Source organism: Nomascus leucogenys, chromosome 9 (assembly GCF_006542625.1).
Source record: "Nomascus leucogenys isolate Asia chromosome 9, Asia_NLE_v1, whole genome shotgun sequence".
Classification (NCBI taxonomy): Eukaryota; Metazoa; Chordata; class Mammalia; order Primates; family Hylobatidae; genus Nomascus; species Nomascus leucogenys.
This window is the reverse complement of record NC_044389.1, coordinates 35249147-35275046: the sequence shown is the minus strand read 5'-3', so window position 1 is coordinate 35275046 and position 25900 is coordinate 35249147. Positions and strand designations below refer to the sequence as shown.

The following is a 25900-nucleotide window of genomic DNA, read 5'->3' as shown; positions in this document are numbered from 1 at the left end:
CACTGGGCCTAGAGAGCAGTCAGTCCAAACTGGAGCAGGAAGGTGGAAAGCTCACAGACCAAGGCCCCAGGCAGGAGAAAAGAGAACCGATGTGCTTGAGAGAGCAGAAAATACTATTGTTGGGCAGTTTAGTAGACATGTTAAAATGTTTGGAAGAAATTAGTGGGTGATTCCCAGAAAACAAGACAAATAAAAATCAGTCAATTAACTTTAGGCTACAAGCAAGGAGGCATGGTTGTAGTACATTACTTGGCTCAACAGTAAACACTGTTTGGTGATCAAAACATTGTAAATCTTGACTATTGATTTACCAAAAATTTGATATAAATATAATGCTGAAATAGGTGGAGAGAAAGGGAGTAAGAACTAAGTCCTCATCAATCATGGCAGGGAAGTCGATAGATGTCAAAATGATGAATCAAGAAATAGCATTATGACCATATTATCTAGAAATAGTGATACTACAGGAAACAGCTAGAAGAATTGAGCATGTTCACTACTGGGAAGTTGCAAGGTAGGGATAGAGACAGGTGAGGAAAGAGCTGCCTTTTTATCAGTAGAGCACTGTTTTTGTTTTTTTTTTTTTGAGATAGAGTCTCTCTCTGTCACCCAGGCTGGAGTGCAGTGGTGCGATCTTAGCTCACTGCAACCCCTGCCTCCCAGGTTCAAGCGAATCTTGTGCCTCAGCCTCCTGAGTAGCTGGGACTACAGGCATGCACCACCATGCCCAGCTAATTTTTGTATTTTTAGTAGAGACGGGGTTTTGCCATGTTGGCTGGGCTGGGCTCGAACTCTTAACCTCAAGTGATCCACCTACCTTGGCCTCCCAAAGTGCTGGGATTACAGGCATGAGCCACTGAGCCTGGCTATTAGAGCACTTTTAACTTAAAGAATATATACATGTGGGTGCCAGTGCAGTGGCTCACACCTATAATCCCAGCACTTTGGGAGGCCTAGCTGGGAGGACTGCTTGAGTCCAGGAGTTTGAGACTAGTCTGGGCAACATAGTAAGACCCTGTCTCTACAAAAAATACAAAAATTAGCTGGGCTTCGTGGCATACATCTGTGGTCTCAGCTACTCGGGAGCCTGAGGTGTGAAGATAGCTTGAGCCCAGGAGGTGGAGGTTGCAGTGAGCCGAGATCATGCCACTGCCCTCCTGCTTGGGTAACAGAATGAGACCTTGTCTCAAAAAAAAATAAAAATAAATGTATATATATGTATATTTATATATATATTTATATATATATATGGACTAAATTTAATTAAAAGTATATTGTTGGCAGGGCATGGTGGCTCACGCCTGTAATCCAAGCACTTTGGGAGGTCGAGGCAGGCGGATCAACAAGGTCAGGAGATTGAGACCATCCTGGCCAACATGGTGAAACCCCGTCTCTACTAAAATACGCAAATTTAGCCAGGCATGGTGGCACGCACCTGTAGTCCCAGCTATTTAGGAGGCTGAGGCAGGGGGATTGGTTGAACCTGGGAGGCGGAGGTTGCAGTGAGCCGAGATGGCACCACTGCACTGCACTCCAGCCTGGTGACAGAGCAAGACTCTGTCTAAAAAATATATATATATATATTTATTTATAAAATATATATATAATATATATACTATATAATATATAAATTACATATTATATAATATATAATATAGTATATAGTATATATTATTATATAATATAATATTATATAATATTATATATAATATAATATTATATAATATTATATAATATATTATTATATTATATAATATTATAATATTATATATAATATAATATTATATATATTATATATAATATAATATTATATATATTATATAATATATTATTATATTATATATTATATATAATATTATATATATTATATAATATATAATAATATATTATATATAGAGAGAGAGAGTCATAATGGGCATATTTCTTTAAAAAGCAGATTTTCTGGTGCATTGGAAATGTTAGCAGTCCTGGTCCTGTGCTGCGGTTAACATTGGGTGGGCCTGTCACCTCCCTTTCGCGGTTCAGCTTCCTCATCTATCACATGAGTGGGCTGGGCTAGAAGATCTCAAGAGTCCCCTCACAGCACCAACATTTGATGATTTGGAGGTTTTTAAAGCATCAGATCATTAACCAAGTATGTTTGGCTTTGGTTAAAAAAAAATAGTTGCAAGTACAACAATTCAACTTGGATGATGTTTGAAAGTCCATTTGCCTGCCTCACCCACAACCTCACCCTCTGAAGAAGGTGGCCCCATGCCAGGGTTGCCAGAAGTAGCAAAACTGAATTAAGTTAAAAAATTTTATAAACAGCACACCCAGTTAAACTGGAGTTTCAGATAAACAGCATTTTTTTTTTTTTTTAGTATAAGAATGAATTATATGTTGTTATCTGAAAGTCTGATTTAACTGGGCTTAGCAGCCCTTCTGCTTCAGTTGTCAGGTCCTGGTCACGTGACTGTTACTTGGGAGACAGCTTACTGGGCAAGGAGTTGGCGCCTTAGTCAAAGATCCGTGGACAGGCTGGAGCCAGCGGCCTAGGAAGGGGTCAGGCGTAAGAACTCTACCAAAGGGGGGCTGTTTCTACTGCGTGGTGTCGCACCCATTCAATCTGATCCTCTCTCTCTCAGCGTTTTTGGGGAGAAGGGCTAGAGAATGGACCCAAAACAGATGGAGAAACTGACTCGCAAGAAGCCCATGGTCTGCTTAGGAATGGGTCTCCTCACCAGCTAGGCTGGGAACTTCTCGGGGCAGGAACCCTGCCTAGTTCATGTTGGGGTACCCACCGTGATGCCTGGCACGATGCGGGTTGAATGAATGCATGAACAGTACTCGGCTCTGTCCTCTGGTCACCTACCATCTGCTACACGAGAGAGATTTTATTCCATGGCTAGGCAGATGCACGGTGCAGATGGAGGAGAGCTGTTATTTACAGGATTACCGAACACTGACTGTCATCCAGGCGCTGTGCTAAGTGCTTGCGTGCATTCTCCAGTTTAAGCCCCCCAGTGACCCTGTGAGGCAGAGCAGTTCCCCCTTATCCGCCGTTTTGCTTTCTGTGATTTCAGTTACCGATGGTCTGAAAATGGGTGAGAACAGTACTGTAAGATATTTTAAGAGAGACCACATTCACATAACTTTTATTACAGTCTATTCTAATCGCTCCATTTGATTATTAGTGACTGTTAATCTTTTACTGTGTCTAATTTATGAATTACGTTTTATCGTAGGTATGTACATACAGGAAAAAAACAACGTCCACAGGGTTTGGCCTCTGTGGTTTCAGGTCATCCACTGGCGGTCTCGGAACCTGTCCGCTGAGAATAAGTAGGGACTACTGTAGTTATTACCCTCATGTTACAGATGAGAAAGACACAAAACTCAGGGTGGTCACAGAGGATGCCTAAGGCCACACAGCTTGTGGGGGATTGGGGGCGGGGTGTTTACCAGGATTGGAACCCAGTTCTGTGGCTCCAAAGCCAGTTCTTTCTCCATGGTCTCTGCTGCCATGTGCTAGACAGGGCAGTCAGATGGGATAGTGCTTCAAAGACTGTGAAGAACAGAACCACTGTGCAGTGTGCATCTCTTGCTATAACCCCAGTTCTTACTGTGTTTTCAGGAAATTAGTTACTTCCAGTTCCCTGGAGAGCTCCTGATGAGAATGCTGAAGATGATGATCCTGCCACTGGTGGTCTCCAGGTGAGAACGGGGGTGTGACCAGGTGGTCCGGAACCAGGAGGGGAGAGGATGGCTTCTGTTGCTGCCCTGCTTCTGCTGTGGGTGGCTGGACGGCAACCACAGGCCCTGGGATGAGTGTGACTGCGGGGCCTTTATGGGCAGTGCCGTGGGCTGCTGGCTTCTGAGTCCTTCAGTGGCCCCAGTTGTTGGTTCCATCCAGTAGAATTTTTAGTGGATGGAACAGGTGATTTGGAGTCAACGGATATGACCTGACTCCAAGATAGCTCAAGGCCAGGGAGTTGAGGGATGGCTTCCCGGAGGAGGGGCTGTTCATGGTGATGCAGCAAGGCCTAGGGAAAAGAGAACTAACTCTGAGGATACTCCAGTGATCATATCCTGGCTCGGCTGTGTAACCTTGGACACATTACCTCACCTCTCTACGCCTCAGTTTCCTCATCTGTAAAATGGGAATAACAACACCTACGTCGAAGGGTTGTCATGAAGACTATATTCTTGTGTATGCTGAGCACTCAGGAGGTTGGGACTTGGGGACAAGGGTGGGATGGTGGGAGATGAATTTGGAGGGTGAGCTCTTGCCCAATCATGAAAGACCTTGAACACCAGGCTGAAGAATTCAGACCTTACCCAGTAGGGTGTGGGCCATGGAAATCATGGGAGATCACTTGGTCCCTTTCACTGATGTGCTAGGTGACCTTGAGCAACCCTATCCCTGCCCAGGTCTCGAGTATTCCAGATGTACAATGAGTGGCTGCTCCCGGTGGTGTCTAAGAGCCTTTTGTTCTGAGGCCATGGAAATCTTCATCTTCCAGGACTCCTCTGCAGAGAGAACAGAGGATGAACCTCTGCATGGGTTCTGCCTCCTGGCGTCCCTGCTGCTGAGCAGTAAGCCAGCTCCTTGGACCTCTCCCCTTTGTGAAGTGGAGATAATCCCCAGGCCAAGGGCGCTTTGTATTTTCTGCACAGAGGCCTCTGCAAACAGCATTTAAATCACTCAGGACTCAGCCTTCAAGGCTCTGCTGAAATGCTACCTCCCTCAGGAAGCCTTCCCTGACTCCTCAACTCACTCTAATGACTGCCTCCTCTTTCTGCATCTTTGGAGTCATTCACTGAGCCAGTGACTCTGTCAGAGTCAGCAGTCCTCCGTGTTGCTGAATCTGTACAACATGTCCAGTTCTTCCACACGGCCTCTCCACAGCCATGGGTGCAGCTGATTGTTCTTGCCCTCACGAAATGCCCTTCCCTATGGACTCCCACTCTCCTAAGTTTTTGCCTGCTTTCTGCCCCTCCATCTTGGTCTCTCTCCTTCTACTCAACCTCCAAACGTTCAGTTTCTCCAGCCTTTTCTCATCTAATTTCATAGCTTTCATATACCAACTACAAGCCCAATGCCCCCAGATGGAGATCTCCCCAGACCTCTCCTGTGAGCTCCATACTTCATTAACCAACTGCCTATTTGACATCTCCACTTGGATGTTTCACGAACATTTCAAGTTTTGTTTTGTTTGAGATAGGATCTTGCCCTGTCACCCAGGCTAGAGTGCAGTGGCACAATCCCAGCTCACTGCAGCCTCGGCTTCCTGGGTTCAAGTGATCCTCCCACCTCAGCCCCCCAAGTAGCTGAGACCACAGGCACACACCACCACACCTGGTTGTTTTTTGTATTTTTTGTAGAGGCGGGGTCTCACCATGTTGCCCAGGCTGGTCTCAAACTCCTGAGCTCCAGCAATCCACCTGCCTCAGCCTCCCAAAGTGCGGGAATTACAGGCGTGAGCCAACATGCCCAGCCACACTTCAAGTTTAATGTCACCAACTTGAAGTTCCACCCAGAAAACTGCCTCCTTTTCCTGTTTTCTTCTTGTCCGCAAATGGCAGCTCCATCACCCAGGTCTTCCATCAGGACTGTCATTGGCTATCCCCTTTCTCTCAACCCCACAGCCCCATCCACAGCTCCAGCAGATTCTGCCTACTCAGTCGAAGAACGGAGCTTCCTCCCCACCCTACAGGCCCAGGCACTCTCTTCTCACGTCCAGACTCCACCGCCACCTCACTGGTCTTCTCGCCTCACTTCTTGTCCCCCTCCCATCCATTCCACCCAGTGGCCAGAAGGATGTCGAGAAAAGCGGATTGGGCCCTGCCCCTCATGTACCTTCAACAGCTTCCATGACATGTAGAATCAACCTGCAGATCATTAACCTGGTCTAGGAGGCCCTGCATGATCTGCCCTGCCCACCCCACCTCATCCCATGTCACATACTCCAGTCCCACCAGCCTCGAGTTCCCTAAGCAGACCAAGCCCTTACCATCTCAGGGCCGCCACACATGCTGTTCCTTCCTCTGGAACACGCTTCCCCAACATCTTACACCTCTTCTTCTTCCTCTTTTTTTCCATCTCAATTTGCACATCATCTTCTTAGGAAGGCCCTCCCCACCGACCCCTTCATGCCACCCTGGCTGTCCCTCACTGTACCCTGTTCCCTTCCGGCCACAGCAAGTATCATATGTTGTTATTCTATATGCATTCACTTGTTGACTAGTTTATCTTCCACTGGGCTGTACGCTTTGCAAAGTTAACGAGGCTACTCTGCCTAGATTCAACTCTGTGTTGTCCGCACCTAGCCAAGTGCCAGGCACATAGTAGGTGCTCATTAATACTGGTCAAGTGAATTAATTAATGGATCCTGCAATCATGCATTGTGCTTTCTGGACACTTGGCCCTGTTCTGGGTGCTGCAGACACAGAGATGATGGAGAGACCGTCCTGTGGTGTTCACAGACTGCTGGGGAGACTGACAGGAAAAGAGACAATCACAGAACAGCTAAGTAAGTGCACTGGTGGAGGAAGCCAGGACCCTTGGCAGGCAGCTCTGTCTGCTCTTTCCTGCTGACTGTCCTAACTGCCTGGGCATTGCCCCTCTCTCAGAACAGAGGCACCTCAGAGGCCGTTGTATGGACCCTGGAGTCACACAGCCTGGCCTTGCTATGTATTAGCTGTGTGGCCTTGGACAAGTCACTCAAAACAAAACAAAAAAATCCTGTTCAGAAGTCAGAGGCCTGGCTCCTCCACCTGCCTCCACCACAAGCGATCATGTGATCTGAGGTGAGGCCCCCAACCCTAGGCTTCTTTACCCAGCAACAAAGGCCTGTCCAGCTCTCCACCTTCTGGCTGTCAAATGCCTGGTCTCCCTCCACCACACTCAGTGTTCTCTTGGCTGGAAATGCATGTGGTATTCAGCTGAGAAGAGCCAGGACGTGTTCATACATTTCATTTGTTTATTATAGAGTTTGGACTGGCGCAGAGCAACTGTGTCACTGAGAAACGGAACTGCTTTAACGTTTTCCTATGAAGAGAGAATTAAACCTTCATGGGGGAAATATGACGCATTTCTGAGTCCTAAAACCCCTCGTTCCTGAACTCTCCCTCCTTTGGCCTCAAACTGGCCTGTTATCCATCCTGGCTAGGAGTCCATCCACAATGTCCCCTGAGCCCTTGCTCCTGGCCAGCCCGGGGCTGGGTGTCCCTGCCTGTGAGGAACAGCCACTCTGGTGTGAGGTTGTTACTCAGGGCAGAGCAAAATCACCAGAGTTGCTTTGAAAAATTCAGATGTCAGGCCTGACCCTGAGCTCACTGAGCCAGAACCCCAAAGGGTCCAAGCAGAGGTTTGCTTTCAGAGCTCCGAAAGTATTCTGAGGATTTTAAACCTTTTGATTGTCCTGGGGTCAGACCTTCTGGCTCCACAGCTTAGGAGCCCAGCAGGAGGCTGTGGTGCTTCCATCCCCAGGGGCTCCCAGCTGTGACCCAGGAAGGCAAGGGCGTTCTGCAGTGTGTCCCAGCTACAGGGCAGTGGCTGGGGAGTGGGGGGGTGGGGGCGGGGGCTTACATTTGGGCTCACCAGCTTCCAGTTCCAACCACCTGCAGGTCTGGTCCTTGAAGCCTGGCTCCCATGACATCTGTTCCCACCTCCTCTCCAGGACAAATAGCCACCCTGTCCCCATGCCAAGCCCTGGAACCAGGCTGGTCACCCATTAGTCCCACAGCATGCCACAGCGGTCTATCTCCACACTCCCGCTCCTGTCCAGCCCCTGCCATGCACGCCCTCTTTTAATTCTTTTAATTTAAAGTCTCACTCTGTATTCAAGACCTACCTCAAGGTTCTGTGTGGGAAGTCCTTCCACCTCCCCATTTGTTGGTAAAATGGATGATGATCTGTCTCCAATGCTGACGCTGTGTGTGACCTGCATGAGCTGAGTATTGTTAGCTCAGTGACCTCACGGTCGCAGCTGGCATGCCACACAATGGGGGACAGGCATCTTTTAGTCCAGTAGTGACGTCTATATGAGCAAACCAACTAGTATCCCTATTTGGAAGAGCCACTCATCTCACTGAACAAGAAGGCCACTGTCGAGGGGTCGGGCTGGTGGCATGGCCCCCTCCGTGGGCAGGGTCGTGTGCATCTTTGTTTTTGTCTGAGATCCCAGGAGGGGATCAACTCATTGACCCCCTTGTCTTTCACACTGACCTCTGCCCGGTACTCAGCGTGACAGATTCATTCAGAAGCTGGAGATCTAAACAACAAGCAAAGGGAGGTGATGAGGTGTAAAGAAGTGTGGGTGACTGCAAGGGTGGACGTGAGGGCTGAAAGGCCCCTGGGCTGCCATGGAGGGGTCACAGACACACCTTGCTCTGGAGAAAGGAGGCCCAGTGGGAGGGCAGTGGGGCCAGCGGGGTTGGAGCCGAGTTCAGTCACTCTTCCCATAATCTGGCATCTTCCAGCTGTGGGCTCTTTTTTCTAGAATTTCTCCAACCCAGCCCCTGGCCCAAGTCCCTCCCCTCAGACAGGTGTGTTTCAGTCCAGCTGAGTGCAGCCCACGCTTGACCAGTGGTGGTTTCATCTGTCACAATGTGGCAGGGGAGCAGGTAGCATGGGCGGGGGTGGGTGAAATCTGCAAAGGCTACAAGGCAGGAACAGGGCTTTGGAGTCACTCTCTAGATGTGCAAACGTAAACAAGCCTTTTAGCATCTGATCCTCAGTGTCCTTATCTATAAAGTGGAAAGAATACCTCCTTTGCGGGGTTATTACTAAAAGTAAATAAGAGAATGTACATGAAGACCCAGCATGGCTCCTGGTACATTGTAGATGTCCCATGTTTTCCTTTTTTCTTTTTTTTCTTTTTTGAGACAGAGTCTCACTCTGTTGCCCAGGCTGGAGTGCAGTGGTGTAATCTCAGCTCACTGCAATCTCCACCTCCCGGGTTCAAGCAATTCTCCTGCCTCTGCCTCCCAAGTAGCTGGGATTACAGGCACCCACCACCATGACCGGCAAATGTTTGAATTCTTAGTAGAGACAGGGTTTCACCACGTTGGCTAGGCTGGTCTCGAACTCCTGACCTCAAGTGATCCTCCCACCTTGGCCTCCCAAAGTGCTAGGATTACATGCGTGAGCCACCATGCCTGGCAGATGTCCTATGTTTTTCTAACTTATTAAAGCATCGCCAGGCTCCTCAGATGTGTCATGAATGCTCCCCCAGCCCGTGGCCACCTCTGTCACTGCTCTCAGCAGGAAGCCCCTTGGATGGCCTCTTCCATCTTCATGGTTCTAATTAGCACCTGCAGCTCACCTGTCCCCTGCCCTGGAAAGCCACTCTTGCCTGAGGCACACCCGGGTGCTCCCTCAACACCGGTATAGACCATGCAGCATGCCCTGCTTCACCTGAGTCGTGCACACCTGTGCATCCACAGGGCCTCCGCAGGGGCACTGGCCAGGTCCTGCCCACTTCTCCACGATGCACTCACCTGGTGCCCAGAGCCATTGCTTGCACCATGACAGTCAAAGCCTCCTTATCTGTCATAAATTCCTATTCTTTTTTTTTTTTTTAATTGAGACAGGGTCTCACTCTGTCCCTCAGGCTAGAGTGCAGTGGCATGACCACGGCTCACTGTAACTTTCAACTCCTGGGCTCAATTGATCCTCCCGACTTAGCCTCCCAAGTAGCTGGGACTATGGGCACACGCCACCATGCCCAGCTAATTTTTTAAATTTTGGGTAGAGATGGGGATCTCACTATGTTGCCAAGGCTGGCCTCGAATTCCTGAGCTCGAGGAATCCTCCTGCCTTGGCCTCTCAAAGTGCTGGGATTACAGGCATGAGCCACCGCACCCGGCCTAATTCCTATTCTTACTGCCTCTTGCTTTTCTCTGCCCTTCACTCCTACAACCAAGCAGCCTTCATCAGCTTCCCATTCACACTAGCATTCCTTGCTTCAAGTAGTGCCTTCAGTTATCTCCTGGTTCTCTGTGTGTGTGTCTGTGTGTATTCGTTACCATTGCTGTGTAACACATTGTCACAAACTTAGCGACATAAACACACTTCATGGTTGCCTCAGTCCCTGGGCCAGCAGTCTGGGCGGGCATGGCTGAGTCCTCTGCTCAGAGTCTCAGGCTGCAGTCCAGGTGTCCGCTGGGCTCTGTTCTCATCTGGAGGCCCAACCAGGGAGATCTGCCTCCATGCTCCCTCAGGTATGGACAGAAGTGATTCCCCATGGCTGCTGCCTGAGGGCCCAGCATTGACAGCTGTGCAGTGGAGCCACTCAGGTCCCAGAGGCTGCCTGCAGCTCCCCACCCCAGCCATCTCCACAGGCGGCTCACAGCATAGCACTGTAGATCATTGAGGCCAGCAGGAAGCCCTGTCCTCTCCAGTCTTCTGAGTCAAAGTCTTCTACCACATAACCACAGGGAGCCATCCCACCACCTTGTGGTGTTCTCATAGAAGTCACAAGCACTGCCACACTGCGGGAGGAGGATATATCAGGGCTCGGGTCATCGGGGTGGCCTGAGGGCGTGTCCACCTCCTTCTGTCTTCCTCTGTAATGTGAGGCAGAATTTTCTAATTTTTGTCCAAGGCTTCTCTGTTCCTGGGTGGACAGAGCAAGTTCCCCTGCAGGCAATGTTATTTTGCAAAGAATCTTTTGAGCAGCAAATGTCAGGTGAAGGAAGCTTCCTTCTCTCTTCCTCTGTCCCCAGAGCAGCCGGATGTCTTTCAGAAGTCACTTCTGCTCACCTCTCTCCCTGGAGCTGGCTTGGGGTGGGTGGAGCCGCTGCTTAGCTTCTATCCAAGTAGCTCATCAAGAACTTTCTTCTGAACAATATAACTCTCCCCCTTTCATCTGATTTCTCATTGCCCTGTACAGGGCCTGCACTACCCATGCCTGATCAATACATTTTCAATGAATAAGAAGCAGCGGAGGGCAGCGGCAGCAGAGTTCAGGGAAAGCCTCACCACCAGCATTTGAATGGGCCCTGGAGGACAGTTAGGAGCTGACCTTTAAAGATGTTTTCATATTTTAAAAAATTAGATAAAGCCCTGGCAACATAATGAGACCTCATCTCTACAAAAAAAAAAAAAAAAAAAAACTTTTAAAATTAGCCAGGCATGATGGTGGTTACCTGTAGTCCTGGCTACTTGGGAGGCTGAGGTGGGAGGATCGCTTGAGCCCAGAAGGTTGAGGCTGCAGTGAGCCATATTCATACTATTGCACTCCAGCCTGGGCAACAAAGCAAGACCTTGTCTCATAAAAAAAAATTAGATAAGCAAATTACAAACATTTTGGATAACAGAGAAGAAACCATCCTCTCACTCCACATTGCTAATTCTGCCACTGTGATTTCTTCTCTATAAGGTTTGTTCTTATTCTTACTGGTGAATTCACCAGATGCAGGGTGAGGTCCTTGGCTGATGGGATCAGAAGCCCGACTGTCTGGGCCCCAGAGCTGGTTGGGCCTGTCCCCCGATGCTAGCAAGAGGCAATCAAATATGCCACATACCGATTTATTCATTCCCAGAGATCAAGACACTTGCCAGCAAGGACAGTCATATGCAGGCTCTGGCCAGAGCCTCTCTGTGGGCTCACCATGCAGGGAACCCAGTGGTGAAATCTGCTTGCTGGTGGGTACATTTAATTATTTAACTGTATAACCCAGTGTAACTCCAGGTTTGCCATTTTCAGTTTATTTCAGCCCTCCCCACCAGCCCCGCCTTATAGTGGAGTCCCGTCATATGTGCATTTAACTTAAGTGAATTCAATTACATGTGCTCTGAAAAAGGGAGGAAATCATTTAAATGAGACAGGAGACTCCTCCTTCCAAGGGCTCTGCCCCAGGTGAGGGCCACGAGACAGGAGGGCCTGAATTGCCTCCACCAGCCTCTGTGCCCAGGCACCTCCTGAACAGTGAGCACCTCCCTGAAGCCAGAGAGTTTCTAGGGCCTGCAGAGGGGTCGGTGTTTTAGATCACGGCCTCTAAGTGTATGCTGATGGTCTCATCTGGTGTTTGCTTAAAGAAACAGCAACCCACTCCAAGGCTGGAAGGAAAACTGTCTTGAATGAACTTACACAAAACTATACCTCCTGGACTCTATGGACAACTTAAGAGATTTTCAAGGGCAAAATTAATTATACTTTGTTTTTGCTTTATTGACTTGAAACTGAATACACTGAATATGGTCCTACTCCCGTGTACCAGCAGGAAGCGCAGTGTCTCCCTCTGGAGGCCTCCACCCCATGGCCACAGTCAGCTTATTTCATTCAGTGGAAGCTTCTGGTGTAAACAGACCTGGAACATGGGGTCCTGCCACCAGCCCTGCTGCTCTGGTTCCCTCCACGTGGTGGCCCTATGGAACGCAGGTCCCGCACGGTCTGATAGAAATCTGCACACTGCCCCTTGCGGGTGCACAACGCTGCTCAGGCCACAGGGATGACTCCAGACCCCTAGGTCCCCAAGAAGTGCTCGATAATTGTTCCTAAAGCAGCCTCAGTCATGTCCTGAGATCAGCTCCCGGGGAGTTGAGCCCCAATTCCCTTTTCCCTCCTACTGGGTTCATTTTGGGGGCCTTGAATGCCAGGCCATCTCAGCTGGGGGACTCTAGTGTACCCTGGTGCTAACTTCAAATCACAGGGAGCTGGGGCTCAGGTCTTAGTCTTTTTCCTCTCAGAAGGCCCTGATCCTCTGGTGCAAATGGGCACAGTTTTCCATAACTCTGCAGATCTCAAGTTCTCAAGGAGGAGGCATCCATCAAGCCACAACAGCGCCTCCCTTCCCCTGACAGTGCTGCCTTCTCACCCTACATTTGCTGCTCAAAAAGATTCTTTGCAAAATAAAATTGCCTGCAGGGGAACTTGCTCTGTCCACCCAGGAACAGAGAAGCCTTGGACAAAAATTAGAAAATTCTGCCTCACATAACATTAGTATAGGAACGAATCGTCTGGACGGGACCTGCATTGGGGCCCCCCTCCCATGAGTTTGCCCTCCTCAGCTGTCTTCCATGTGCTGCCACAGTTCACTAACGCCATGCCAATTACATCTTTATTTAGAAAAGTCAAGCCTTTAGGGCCTGGGAGCCTTACTTTCCCATTCTCCCCCCAGCAGGCCATTTGTCACTACCCCAATCCTTTTTGCTTTCAATTTACAGTATAACCCAAAAAGTATCTTCCATAAAAATAAATCTGTAGCCTGCTTGCTTTGGTTTTCCCGCAATGTGATGTCATAAGAATTTCCACACTGCACCTTCACCTTGGTGATCCTGTTTTACCCACTCAGGAGGCACAGAGTTTGCAAAGCCCTTTTCCTGTCACAAGGCACTTGGGAGGCTGCTAGACTCTTGGAGGAGCTGCCCTGCCCCAGGACTGTGGTCTCACCTCAAGTTCACCCTCTTAGCCTCAGCCATAAAATAGGCACAATGCTGTCTGCTAATTTACAAAGCAGATCCCGGCAGGTGCTCTGTGTGTGTGTTTGTGTGCATGTGTGTTTGTGTTTATGGCCCCATTCCACTGAGGCTAGACTTAGCACCTCACCTTGGGAGGTCAACTGAGCCTTGTTTTCACACATCCCCAGACAAGCTTGACACAAGGAATTAGGGGTAAGTCAGACCAGCATCTGGATCCAGCTAGAGCCTCCAATTCTCCACTTGCTTTTTGCCAAACCCTTCTCTCCCCTCATTCTTCAGTTTCTTAAACCAAGCGCCGTTCAGGGGAAACTGAATCCATGTGTTTGTGATTCACTAGGGCTGCGCATGGTAGAGTGTTCTGTGAGCTCCACATCACAGCAAAGACAGCCAAGCATGGGTGTGGGTTTGTGAAGCTGTGTTGGGTGTGTGTGTGTGTGTGTGTGTGTGTGTGCGCGTGTGTGCGTGTGTGTGTTGTATTGTGTATGTATTGTTTTCCTTCCTATTTCTTGTAAGGACTTTAAACTGATTTTTCTTAGAATCAGGAAATCATGTTTGGCCAAAGAAACTCAACACTCCCTTCTCCCCTTCCTGAGGAACTCTAGTTTGGCAGAAAATTCCCAAACACCCACATTCTAACTTATTGGAAATGGGCCTGGGCCAAGCAGCCGTCAAAGTCTGGTTTGGGAGCCAGTGTGCAGGGGGCTGCCCGGACTCCCCAGGACAGGCCGTGAGCAGGAGGAGGCAGAAGAGCAGGTGGCCAGAGGGCCAAACCGGCACAGCCTGTGCTTCAGACGCTGCCCTCCGAGTCACGGGGCAGCCACAGTTCGGTGAGCTCCACTGAACCTTCTGGTGTGAGCCCTGGGACCTGCTTTTGGCCCTCCTGCCCAGTCAGATGATTTGCCTTACTCATCAAGAGGGGAAACGTGGCCCGCTGTGGGCTGCGGGTGGGGTCAGACCTCCAGCCTGGTGACTCCGAAAAACTCCCAGGCTTTATCCTGCACCACAGACTTCCATGCTCTCACTCCCTTCCAGTTAGAGAATTCCTACTTGGCCTTCGAGGCTCCGTCCAGCTGTGCCCTCCTCTGGGAGGCCCAGCCCGATGCCCGGAGGGCTGGCCCTGCTCTGGCCACTCAGTCACAGCCACCCCCACCCCCGGGTTGGTGTTGCTCTGCTGCAGGTCTCCCCACCCGCTGGCCGGGGCACCAGGAAGAACACAGACCCACCTCATTCCCTTCTGAGCCCCACAGCACCCAGTGCAAATGTTCAACACCGGTCAGGGTGGGCACATATCTCAGAGCCTGGGAAGTTGGGTGAGGTTTTGAAAACTGCGCTGCTGCCCTTCTGTGTGGAGAACCGCTGCACTGGAGAGAGGCCCACAGGACGGCCCCGCCTGAGCCCTGTGCCGGGCAGACTCCAGGGGCCCTGCTGGTGCAGGGAGGGGAGGCAGGAGACCTGAGTTCCCCTGACTCCTCATGGTCTTTGCCACATGGGCAAGGAAGGGGTGGGGGGTTCAGCTCACGTGGAGTTGGAAACTGGACCTGGCCCTGATTACCTTAGGGAATGCAGCCTTCTTGGTGGAGAATGGTTGAGAATGGCCGGCAGTCTGACAGTGAGTCTGACAGACTGTCACTGCAGCCCTCAGTGACAGTCTGAGGGCTGCAGCTGTGGCTCCTCCAGCTTTTGCTTTTGATCCAGTTCAAGCTTGTCATTCGCACAGGTCCCAGTGGAGCGCCCTCTTGGCACCCAGGCCTGGGAAGGAGGGACCTTCAGGGGGCAGCAGGGCATGCCAGGGTAGCAGCACCCACCGCCCACACTCTGAGCCCCACACTCTCTCCCACCTTCCCCCCATGGAAATCAAGGTGGAGGCAAAGAGGTTTGGTCCATGTGGCTCCAGAGGGCTGGCTGGGCCCAGTGTGGCCCCATGCTCTTCCCCGGAGGCGGATTTCATTGTGACACCAGGAAGGACTTCCTAATAAGCATCACCAGCTCATAGTGGAGGGGCTGACTCAGAAGGTAGTGAGTTCTCTGTCCTCTGAGATACGCAAGCAGAGGTGGTGGGGGAATTTCTGCCCTTGGGAGGGCGTGCTGAGACCAGATGGCCCAGACTTTAGCTGAGTGGGAGTCTGGGCATGCTGCCTCAGGCCTCAGGAGGAGTCGGCTTGAGCGTGGGGCTTTGGCAGAGCCGTCTGGGAAGCATGACTTGGAGCTGGCGCTAATGGGCATGGCACTGGCTGTCAGCTGTTGGGCCTGCCTTCTGCTCAGGGGAAAAGAAGAGTGAACCATGATGCTCAGATGGACTGAAGGGACCCCTCTTGCCCGTAGACCCCTGAAGCCTCCTTCCTGCGGCCTGTCTGGTGGACTTCCTGCAGCTGCATCCCAGGGCCAGCTGAGGAGAGCCTCTGTGGCTAGGTCAGCCGAGGCCAGAGCCCAAGGACTTGGCTGCAGGGCTTGGGGCTCCTCACTGTCCCTCAGGTCCTCCCACTGCCAGGAGGTTGTGACTGGATGCTGTCATGCTAGCAGACTAGGGCTTGAACCCACTTACTGTGTGACTTTAGCAAGTTGCTTGCACACCTCCAGTGACTGGGAGGTCACCACTTCTCAAGGTAGTTCCTGCCAGAGCAGGACAGCTCTGCCAGAAAGTTATTCCTGGTGCTGAGCTGAGAGCCCCAGGGCTTTTCCCATCGTCCCCAGCATTCCCAGGTCTGCTCTGCTCCGGACCACACAGCCCCTGCACCCCAGCCCCCCAGCTGCTCCCCGCAACCGGGCACGTGCCTCTGTCACCTGCTGCCTACCCCAGCTGCCCTCTACAGGACACACATACCCCACCCCGTCCCTTTCTCAATGAGTCAAGGCAGGTCTGCAGCAGCCTCCACGAGCCCCCAGGCTTCTGAAGCCACAGGCGGGGGGCCCACCAGCCCTTTGGCAGCCCCGCGTCCCAGGTGACTCACCAGCTGGCAGCAAACAAAGCCCAAAGTCCCCTCCCCACGTGTGCAGCCACGGCTCGGCCTCCCCCTGCCACCCCGGTGTTTGTGCACTCCAAGCTGTGGAAGCCAAGTGCGGCCCAACACATGTCTGTGTTCAGGCTCATTGTGTCACAATTGGCCCCTGGTCCCAGCCTGCTGGGGTCTGCTTGGATTCCCAGCTCCCTCATCCAACACATTAGCTGTTCCTCCCAGCTTCCTGTCCTCTACAAATCTGCTCCACATGCTGTCGGGGGCCTTGGCCAAGCCATTGATTAAAATGACCAGAAAGGAGAGGGCCAAAAGCAGAGTCCTGAAGCCGACCTCTAGACACCCTCTCTACTGCCCAGGACAGTCATTCAGCTCCTTGTCCCTTCACCAAGCCCCCATCTCTTTCCAGATTTCTGGTGCCAACTGTCTCGGTGTCACACAGACACACAATGCCACGGGCATTCCCCTAAGCCCATCGGAGGACCAAGGCTGATACTGGTGATCTGTTCTCAGGAAACCTTCAATGGCTGCTCAGTCACCAGGGCACACAAGTCGTCCTTTTCACATCTGATCTAGAATGTCACCCTGGTTCAGGATCACACACATCAGCAACCCTGCACCCAGGCCTGTGCCAGACCTTGGGTTCTGAGGACCTAGAGCCAGACTAGACTTAGCCTTGCCTTGGAGGAGTTCCAGTCTGCTGGGGCAGGTGGTCACAGACAGACAGCGATGACAGAGGAAATTATAACAATTGAAATGCAGCGCGTACTTACCACATGCCAGGCGCCACTCCAACCCAAGATTTGGCCTCACAGCGAACCGGCATCATCCCCACTCATCCTCAGTGGAAACTGAGGCACACCAAGGCTCAGTCACATGCCCAAGGGCTCCCAGTGAGTGAGGGATGCTTACGGGAGCTTCCTCGCCTTGTCTAGGGCTCAGGGACGGTGGTGCCTGAGCGGAGACTTCAGAGCTGAGTGGCATCCAGATGACAGGAAAGGAGAAGCAGGCGGGGACTGGGCTCGTGGCACTCCCTGCCAGCCCGTCCTGTGCCAGGCTCTGGGTCAGGCCCTGGGGATTTGGGTTGAACCCACTAGCAGGGTGCTCCATAACAAACTGGGAAGCACAGGGTGCCCTGGGGAAGTGGATGAGATGGCTGCAGTCAGGGAAGGCTTCCCAGAGGCAGTGATGTCTAAGCTGACCCAGGGTTGGGGACATTGGGCCAGGGCTGGGGAAGGGATGGTGGATGGAGAGTTCCAGGCAGGAGGAACATCCAGTGCAAAGGTACTTCCAGGAGCAGAGTGGACGAGGAGGAAAGCAGCCCAGCCCCAGCGGATCCAGGGCAGGGAAGGAGCTGGGATGGTTGTGGAGGGCAATGGGGAGTCACCCCAAACTGGAGGAGGGGCACCTGGCAGCTGGGCAGCCTGCAGACTCTCTTGGCTCTCTCCGCAGGGAGGTGCGACTTCAACTTCGACTTCGTGGGGGCATGGTTTCTAATGCCTCACCTTTGTAACCAGTGCTTGGCAAATGGCAGAGCTGCCCCGCACCTCCCAGTGTGAGATGGGGTCAGGAGTCCCACCTCAGGGGTTGGTGCAAGAACCAGGGGAGGGTCAGTCAGCAGCCTTTTTCTCCCTCCACGGGGAGCCTGGCAGTCTTTGCCTCCCTTCCCCCACCCCTGCAAGTGGAACAATTACCAGATTGAGACAGGCTGGGCCTCTCCACCGCCTCTGCGGGTTAATGTCTCTAATCACTGCAATCTCTTGATCCGCAATCCCTGGGCTCTGAGTGGTGGCCAGATGGCTTAGGAGGGAGTTCCAGCCTCCAGACTCCCAGAGGCTCTTCCCTGGGGCCCTCAAACAGCTCAGGTGCTCCCGGGAGCACCCAGCCAAGCGTGGAGTGGGAGAGAGGTGGTTGCCTATTCTCCCCTCACCATAAATCACAGAGCCAGAAGGAATGTTTGAAGTCATCCTCATGGAACCTCCCACTCTATCTGGAAGCCTCCATCCAGCATCTCAACAGGTGGCCATCCAGGATCCACTTGGATGCCTCCAACAACGGGAAGCTCACCACCACAAATCTGAGGCTCGTTACCACGGGCAGGCTGTGAACTCCGAGATTGAACTAAAAAGGCTTTACATGGGCCGGATCACATTAAAATCATAGTCAGCTGGGCTGGATGGCGCACACCTGTAATCCCAGCACTTTGGGAGGTCAAGACAGGAGGATCATTTGGGCTCAGGAGTTCAAGACCAGACTGGGCATCATCAAGAGACCCCCATCTCTACTAAAAATTTTAAAAAATTAGCCAGGCCTGGTGTTGAGTGCCTGTAGTCTCAGCTACTTGGGAGGCTGATGTGGGAGAATCATTTGAGCCTAGGAGGTCAAGGCTGCAGTGAGCTGTGATCGTGCCACTGAGCCCCAGCCTGGGCAACAGAGTGAAACCCTGTCTCAAAGAATTAATAAAAAATAAAATCATAGCCCAAACCAGACCTTTTCCCCCACCACTGGAGTTAAACCAGGTTTGTACCACAGAGAGACACTGTGGAAGGGGGAACCCCACAAGATTCTGAATCAGAAATCCCTGTTCCAATCTTGACGTTATGGTTCACCAACCGGGAGGCCTGGCCAGTTGCCTCCATCTCCCTGTGCTCCATTTTCCCCATCTGTAACTCAGAACTATTGTATTAGGCTGTCCAATACAACAGCCACGAGTTAGAGGAGGCTACTGCGACCCAAAATGTAGACATTGCAACTTAGGAACTGAACTTTTAATTTTATTTAATTTAATTTAAAGTTTAAAACCTGAAGCAATATAAATTTTTTTTTTGAAATGGAGTTTCACTCTTGTTGCTCAGGTTGGAGTGCAATGGCGCGGCCTCGGCTCGCTGCAACCTCTGCCTCCCGGGTTCAAGCGATTCTCCTGCCTCAGCCTCCCGAGTAGCTAGCATTACAGGCATGTGTCACCACACCCGGCTAATTTTGTATTTTTAGTAGAGATGGGGTTTCACCATGTTGGTCAGGCTGGTCTCGAACTCCTGACCTCAGGTGATCCGCCTGCCTTGGCCTCCCAAAGTGAGCCACCGGGCCTGGCCTAAAAATTTTTATATTGATGACACATTGAAATGATAATATTTGAGATAAACTAGGTTAAATAAAGTATTAATCTTTATTTCACCAAAAAACTAATTTCACCTGTTTCTTTTTACTTTTTAATGTGACTACTAGAAAATTCTAAATTACAAATGTGGCTCACAGTGGAAGTCCGCAGTGCTTCACTCAGAAAGTTGTTTAAGGATCCAGTGAGCTGGGTGTTCAGGTGTCCGGGGAACAGTAAAGTCCCAGAGAGATGATGGCTTCTGAGGCTGCTGGGTCCTCCAGGAGGTGTCTTCTCCATCACACAAGAAGACGGGCTCAATCTAGAAAGAATAGAGAATGTGAAGGACTAGTCAAAACAAAACAAAAATTACTTATAACACCCAAAGATAACAGTTACATTTCCTATAGAGTTTGGTTGTTTCCGTGCCTGTGCACGTGACCTGGTCTCCCACCACCACTGGGCACCAGCTGCAAGTTCTCAGAAAAGTCACATTTTACAGCTTGACCCTGAAGCCTGGGACCTTGAGGAGCCTCAGCAGGGAGGAACCCCTCAAAAAGCCAAAGGGCAGGGCCTTACACCTCCTTTCTGTGCCTGTGAGCTCCGAGTGGAAGCCACACCCTCTGCATGCCCAGCTTCCATTCTTCTTGGCCTCCGCCCTCACCTGCGGTGACCCTGGCACGCCAGGGGAGGCCGTCACCAGCAGTTCCCGCGGCTGCTTATCTCTCCCTTCCGCCATTTGTGGGAAGGGAGGGAGGCTCCAGCACAGAACGACTTGGGTCCCAGGATTCTCTCCATTTCGTCCATGGGTGCTCTCCTGTCCAGAGCCGATGGGGGCCCCAGGGTGGGTTCAGGGGTCCCTCTTGCTCTGTCTAAAACCTACACTCCCTCCCACATCTCAGTCTGTCCCTGAGTTGGCGCCACCCCTGTGTTAGGCCTCTTCGTCCCCGGGGGGGGCCTTCTGAGGGACCTTTATCCTTTTCTGAAATCCAGTCCTCACCTGCACCCCACTCCACGCAATCCCTCAGACACGTCTATGTGCTTAGACGGCAAACCTGGGGGAGTCCACCATCCCAGGAGGTTCCAGGGCTCACTGCAGAGATGCAAACAATCTGGTAACTTGCTTTTCCACTTAGCATTGATTTAGGAACATCCTTCCAGGAACACGATCACTCCTGATGGCTGCTATGCCATCCCTTTCTATCTAATCTGCATTGGTGAGTTCTTAGGTCAGGTTTTCGATCTTACAAATACTACTTTAGTGACCCTCCCAGTACACCATGTGTACTTTGATCTTCTCAAATGGAAGGAATTGTTAGTTCTGCCTTCTAGACATCCAGCAAATTCTGCTGCCTGAGTTGTGCTGAAGTGCCACAAGGCCACCCTACTCCTGAGCTCAGCCTGTCTTCTCTGTCCCTTCTGTCACCAACCTGTCACTAATCCTCTGATAGTACCTGAGCTCGGACCACATCGAACAGCACGGTGTCTCACACTTTCCAGCCCCCCTTCTGCCTTCCACTGTCTCACTGCTGGGCATGTCTGCCCCATCTCCAAATCCTCTCCCATTTCCAAGAACCAGCTCAAATGCCACCTCCTCCAGGGAGCCCTTCCTGACTTCCCTAGCTTGAAGTGATTCCCCTTTCTCTGAATAAAGACAGCATTTCCTTGTCCCCGCTTCCCTTGCGGTTCTGATGCTCCCACATAGTTCAGGGGCCATTTGAGTGCACTTGTGGCCCAGTGTCCTTTCCATCTCCCTCCCCATTCTCTGGCAGATTAGGAGCTCCTTGAGGTCAGGGACAGGTTCTGATTTCTTCCTGTGGGCACAGGGCATGGCACGGAGTGGGCATGTGCAAAAGGGTTGAACACACATGAATGAAGGAGGACAGGCCTAGGTCTGGCCCTGAGTTCTGGCCCAGCCGGGCATTGCTGTCCTGTGTGACCTCAGGCAGGGCCTGCTCTCGGGGACATGGCTTCCCTGTGGCCTGAGGTGGCTGGACCCCACTGTGGGGGGTTCTGTCATGGTGGGAGGACTGTTTGGCCCTGGGTTGATGCGCCAGCCCTGCGTGGGATAATCTCTCTTGGATAATGATTGCAGGGCAGCCCCCCATTTCCTCTGGCTGCACAATCCCATTATGAGCCCTTCAGGATTTATGTCTAAGACCCACCCTAAGCCCATCACTAACATATGGCATCCTGGCAGATGAGGATGAGCAGAGATTGTACACACTCATTCATTCATTCATTCATTCATTCATTCACTCCTTCACCGGTGCTACCAAACAGTGGACCCAGCATTCAATCAGAACCTGGCCCAACCCTGGAGGCGCTTCCAGTAAAGAGTCCGCAGTCCAGTGAGGTGGGGGCAGGGACAGTGGGAGGCGCAGGGACAGTGGGAGGCACAGGGACTGTGGAGCCAGAGAAGGAGGCTTAACTCAGCCTGGTGGTCAGAGAAGGCTTCCTGGAGGAGGGGACGCTCAAACTGTGTCTTACCAGAAGAGTAAGCCATTACGCCAGCGAGCAGGCAGGGCAGGGCCCTCACAGGCTGTGGCTCCCGCTGGGGGAGGGGCCGCTGTTCACGCTCAGCCTGGGGCTGGATGCTGCTGCGTGGAATCTAATGATAAGAGGAGCGTGGCTGGGGATTATCTGCTCTTGTTTACATGATTAAAACCAGACAAATACTTCTTTATCTGAAAGAATGAAAGGGCTTTGGTGAAAAATCCTTTCGGCAACAAAGCAAAGCACAAGCATTTCCTTAATTAATCTCTCACTCCCCCCACGCCCCCCACCATCCCACACCCCCCACAACAGCTGCAAGAAGCGTCGCTGTGGGGCTCCGGGGCTCCGGGGCTCCGGTACTCTGGGGCTGACCTGCACTGGTAGGCAGAAAGCCCAGGCCAGGGTGGCTAGGGGTGGGGAGGAGCCTAGAGGAGTGAGAACCACAGCCCTCTCAACACAGCCCCCTATGACAAGGAGCCTGGGCCCAGGCACAAACCCAAGATGTCCCCATTTTACAGATGGACATCCTGAGGCCCAAAGATGGGGGAGTGACTTGCTTGCCTGAGGCCACACAGCCAGTTGGCAGAGCTGGGACTAGGACCCAGGTCACCAGCCCCCAGCCCAGCGCTCTCACTCACTCCCTCGTTAGCTTGTCCATGAGCCTGCAGGAACCGCCTGCAGTGCCGACCCACAGGGAAGTCAGACTCATTCCTCCTCTCACAAACAGACAGGCAGGGTCCTGATGGAGCAGCCAGGGGCTGTGGGGGTCCTAGAATGGGCTCCTCACTCTGTAGGAGAGGCAGGTAGACCTCAGAGGTAGCCCGAGCTTGGTCCTGCCTGGTGGGCAGGGGTCAGGAGAGTGAAGGAAGCTCCTGAGAAGACACCAAGCATGGGAAACTTGAGGCAACAAAGCAAAGCACATGTATTTCCTTAATTAATCTCTCACTCCCCCCACAGCTTCCCCACCGTCCCACAGCCACCCTGGCCTGGGCTCTCTGCCTAGCAGTGCAGAGGTCTCAAGGCGCAGACGTGCGTGGCCTGCGCCTTGGGGCGTGGGGGAGAGGGCAGAGCAGAAAGAGAGGCTGGAAGGAGCACAGGACTGGATTGTTGGAAGAATGGGGTTCCCTGGAGCACTGTGAGGCAGCTGGGCATGGCCAGGAGGGGCTGAGTGAGCGCTGAGTGCCTGGCCAGGCCCTGGCCTCCCCACCACAGCCCCTGACCCCCTCGCCCTCCCAGCTTGATGTCTGGACTTGCCTCCCTGGATGCCAAGACCTCCAGCCGCCTGGGCGTCCTCACCGTGGCGTACTACCTGTGGACCACCTTCATGGCTGTCATCGTGGGCATCTTTATGGTCTGCATCATCCACCCAGGCAGTGCGGCCCAGAAGGAGACCACGGAGCAGAGTGGGAAGCCCATCATGAGCTCAGCCGATGCCCTGTTGGACCTCATCCGGTAACTATTGCCGCCCACACCCCGCTTGGGAACGCCAGGCCCGAGCCTGCCCTGCCAGGTCCCCCAGAGGCCAGGATGGGGTGTGGGGATGGGGGTGATCACAGAGGCCATGATCACCCTAGTGGGCTGAGCTCTGGGCTGCCCGCTGGGCTCATGCTGCATCGTCTGCCCCACCAGGCTGCAAGCACCTTGCAGGTTGGACGGGGTCTGCCCCTCTAATTCAGAAGGTTCACTCTGACCAGGGGTCAGAGTTTCAGGGAAGGTAGGAGGGGAAGGCAGAGCCAGGGACAGGGCCAAGCGGTGGCCCTGGGGCTGGGGAAAGGGGCAGGTGGCAGGGCTGCTCAGGAGGGATCCTTAGCAGGAGGCGGGTGAGTAGGAGGTGAGGTGTGCTCATCACCCAGCATGAAGGTTTCTTGGCCCACGCATCCAAGTGGATGGTGGTGTGGTCACCAAGCGATGGATGGTCTGCAGCAGGTGCAGGCATCCTGAGGTAGGTGTCCACTGATGGTTGGCCCGTGGATGAGAATCTCATGGGGGAGTCTAAGCTGGAGACGGAGGTTTGGAAGTCGCCAGGGAGAGGTGTTAGGTGCTACCCTAGTGGCAGAGGGGCTCTTGCAGGACAGGTGGTGAGAGAGCAGGGTCTGGGATGGAGCCTGGGAAGCCCCACCCAGGAATGGTCTGCTGGGCTCCACAGGCTACCCCACTAAACCCGCTCAGGGAACACCTTCTAGTACCTCTCACTTTCTGGCCAATTTCAGATCTAAGAAGTCTAGGCCTAACATTAAAACTCTAAACTCACGCAGTTTAAACTAACCCTGTCTTAGCCTTTTGGATCTGACTCAGACTGGGAAGGCCGCAGTGGGAAGAGGGTCGTGGTGAGTTTGCTTCTCTTTCCTGCTCTGCCTGCTCCCTGGTGAGAGGTGAGGGAGTGGGCTAGGAAGGGCTGCCCAGACTGGGAGTGGGGTGAGCTGGAGCAGGTGCTCCCTGGTTGTGTCTCTCCAGGACTACTTCTATGGGTTCTCTGGAGCCCCTCCTCTCTCGCATCTCTCACCTGCTGTCCCCTGGACTCAGTCAATTTATGCCATCTGGCTACTTATAACATCCCCTAGACCAAGGCTCCGGTTGACTCCTCTGCTGGGGTCACCTCACCCCTCTGGGTGACCCTGTTGGGTCATATCTGGCCCATGGGAAGCATACATATCCCTATTGGAAGTGTTGGCCTTTCCCGGGGCCTTTGGACATGAGTCAGGCACCAGCCCCCACATTCCTCAAATTCTAAGAGACTCAAGCCAAGGTCTCTGCATAGTTCTCTTGGCTTAAGGTTGTGGAGAAGCATTCCTTTCCTCCCCCATGGGGATAGATGCCCATACACAGGCTCCCACCCGCTCTCTAAAGAAACTCTTGTTCCCTGTATCAGCTAGTTACTGCTGCATAACAAACTAACCCAACATTTATCAGCTTAAAACAACAGCCACAAGTCTATAGGTCAGCTGGAAAGTTCTGCTGGTTTGGACTGAGCTCACTCACATGTCTGCAGGCAGCTGGTGGCTCAAATGGGGAACAGTTGGTCTAGGGGAGTCTGGCTGAGATGACTCAGCTATACTCTGTGATCTTTGTACTCCAGGAGGCCAGCCTAGATTTGTTTCATGGTGGTGACAGGATTCCAGGAGAGAGCTAGCCCAGGCATATTTTTAATAACAAAGGTGGAGGAGCAAGAGAGGAAATCAAAACATGCAAATGTTTCTCAAGCCTCTGCTTTCAGCAAGTCCACTAATATCCTCTTGGCCAAAGCAAGTCAGGTGGCCAAGCCCAGACTCAAGGTGGGAAGGGACCACAATGTTACAAGGGAAATGGAGTCTACAAACCGAGGCCGTCGATGTAATCAGTCTACCACTCCCTTCATTTCTCCAGGAAGATCTTCAGCTTCTCTTTTACCCTTTAGAGTGTTTGATGAACTAAAGAACATCAAATACTTGCCATGCTGTTCCTATCATGTGGCTGTCACCTATAGGGTCTGGATCCAGAAAGAGATCCAGGCAGGGTCTATTCTGTGTATGCTTACTTGGCCGGCGAGACTTCATCCAATAGCAGAGCTTTGAACACCTTCTGGACTCTGGCACTTCTGAATTTAGCCTCCAGCCTGGAAACCTCTCACCTGAGTTCCAGATTCTCACATAAAGTGTCTAGAGGCATCTCAAAATTAACAGGCCCAAGTTCAACTCTTGATTTCTCCATAAATCTGCCCTTTTCTTGCCCTGCCCGTCTTGGTCTGACATCTCTCATTCTCTCATACCCTGCAGCCAGTTCCTCAGCAAATTCTGTGAGCTCTACCTTGAAAACCAAATCCCAAGCCATGGCCCTTCCACCTCCCCTGCCACTCCCACCATTGCCGCCCCCTCCGGTGTCTGGCCTGGCCTCCGCTTCCTCTCTGCTTCCTGTCGTCTGTTCTCAGCACTGCAGCCAGAGGCAGCCTTTTCGAAACCTGCTCTCAACCTA

At 52.1% G+C, this 25900-nt stretch overlaps 1 protein-coding gene across 5 annotated transcripts in view; it reads left to right on the top strand.

Annotated features, from left to right (window-relative positions):
* SLC1A7 (solute carrier family 1 member 7) overlaps positions 1-25900 on the top strand; it is a 49242-nt gene that overhangs the window by 4735 nt on the left and 18607 nt on the right. For 4 of the 5 annotated variants that reach the window (XR_004031710.1, XM_003264409.3, XM_004088952.3 and 1 more), the window contains exons 2-3: positions 3617-3696; positions 23189-23404. Coding sequence is in view for 4 of the 5 variants with exons in the window: in XM_003264409.3 (XP_003264457.2) it covers positions 3617-3696; positions 23189-23404 (296 nt within the window). In the remaining variant the exon portion in view is untranslated. The remainder of the gene's footprint in view (positions 1-3616; positions 3697-23188; positions 23405-25900) is intronic. The other variant, XM_012501974.2, reaches the window with a different exon arrangement.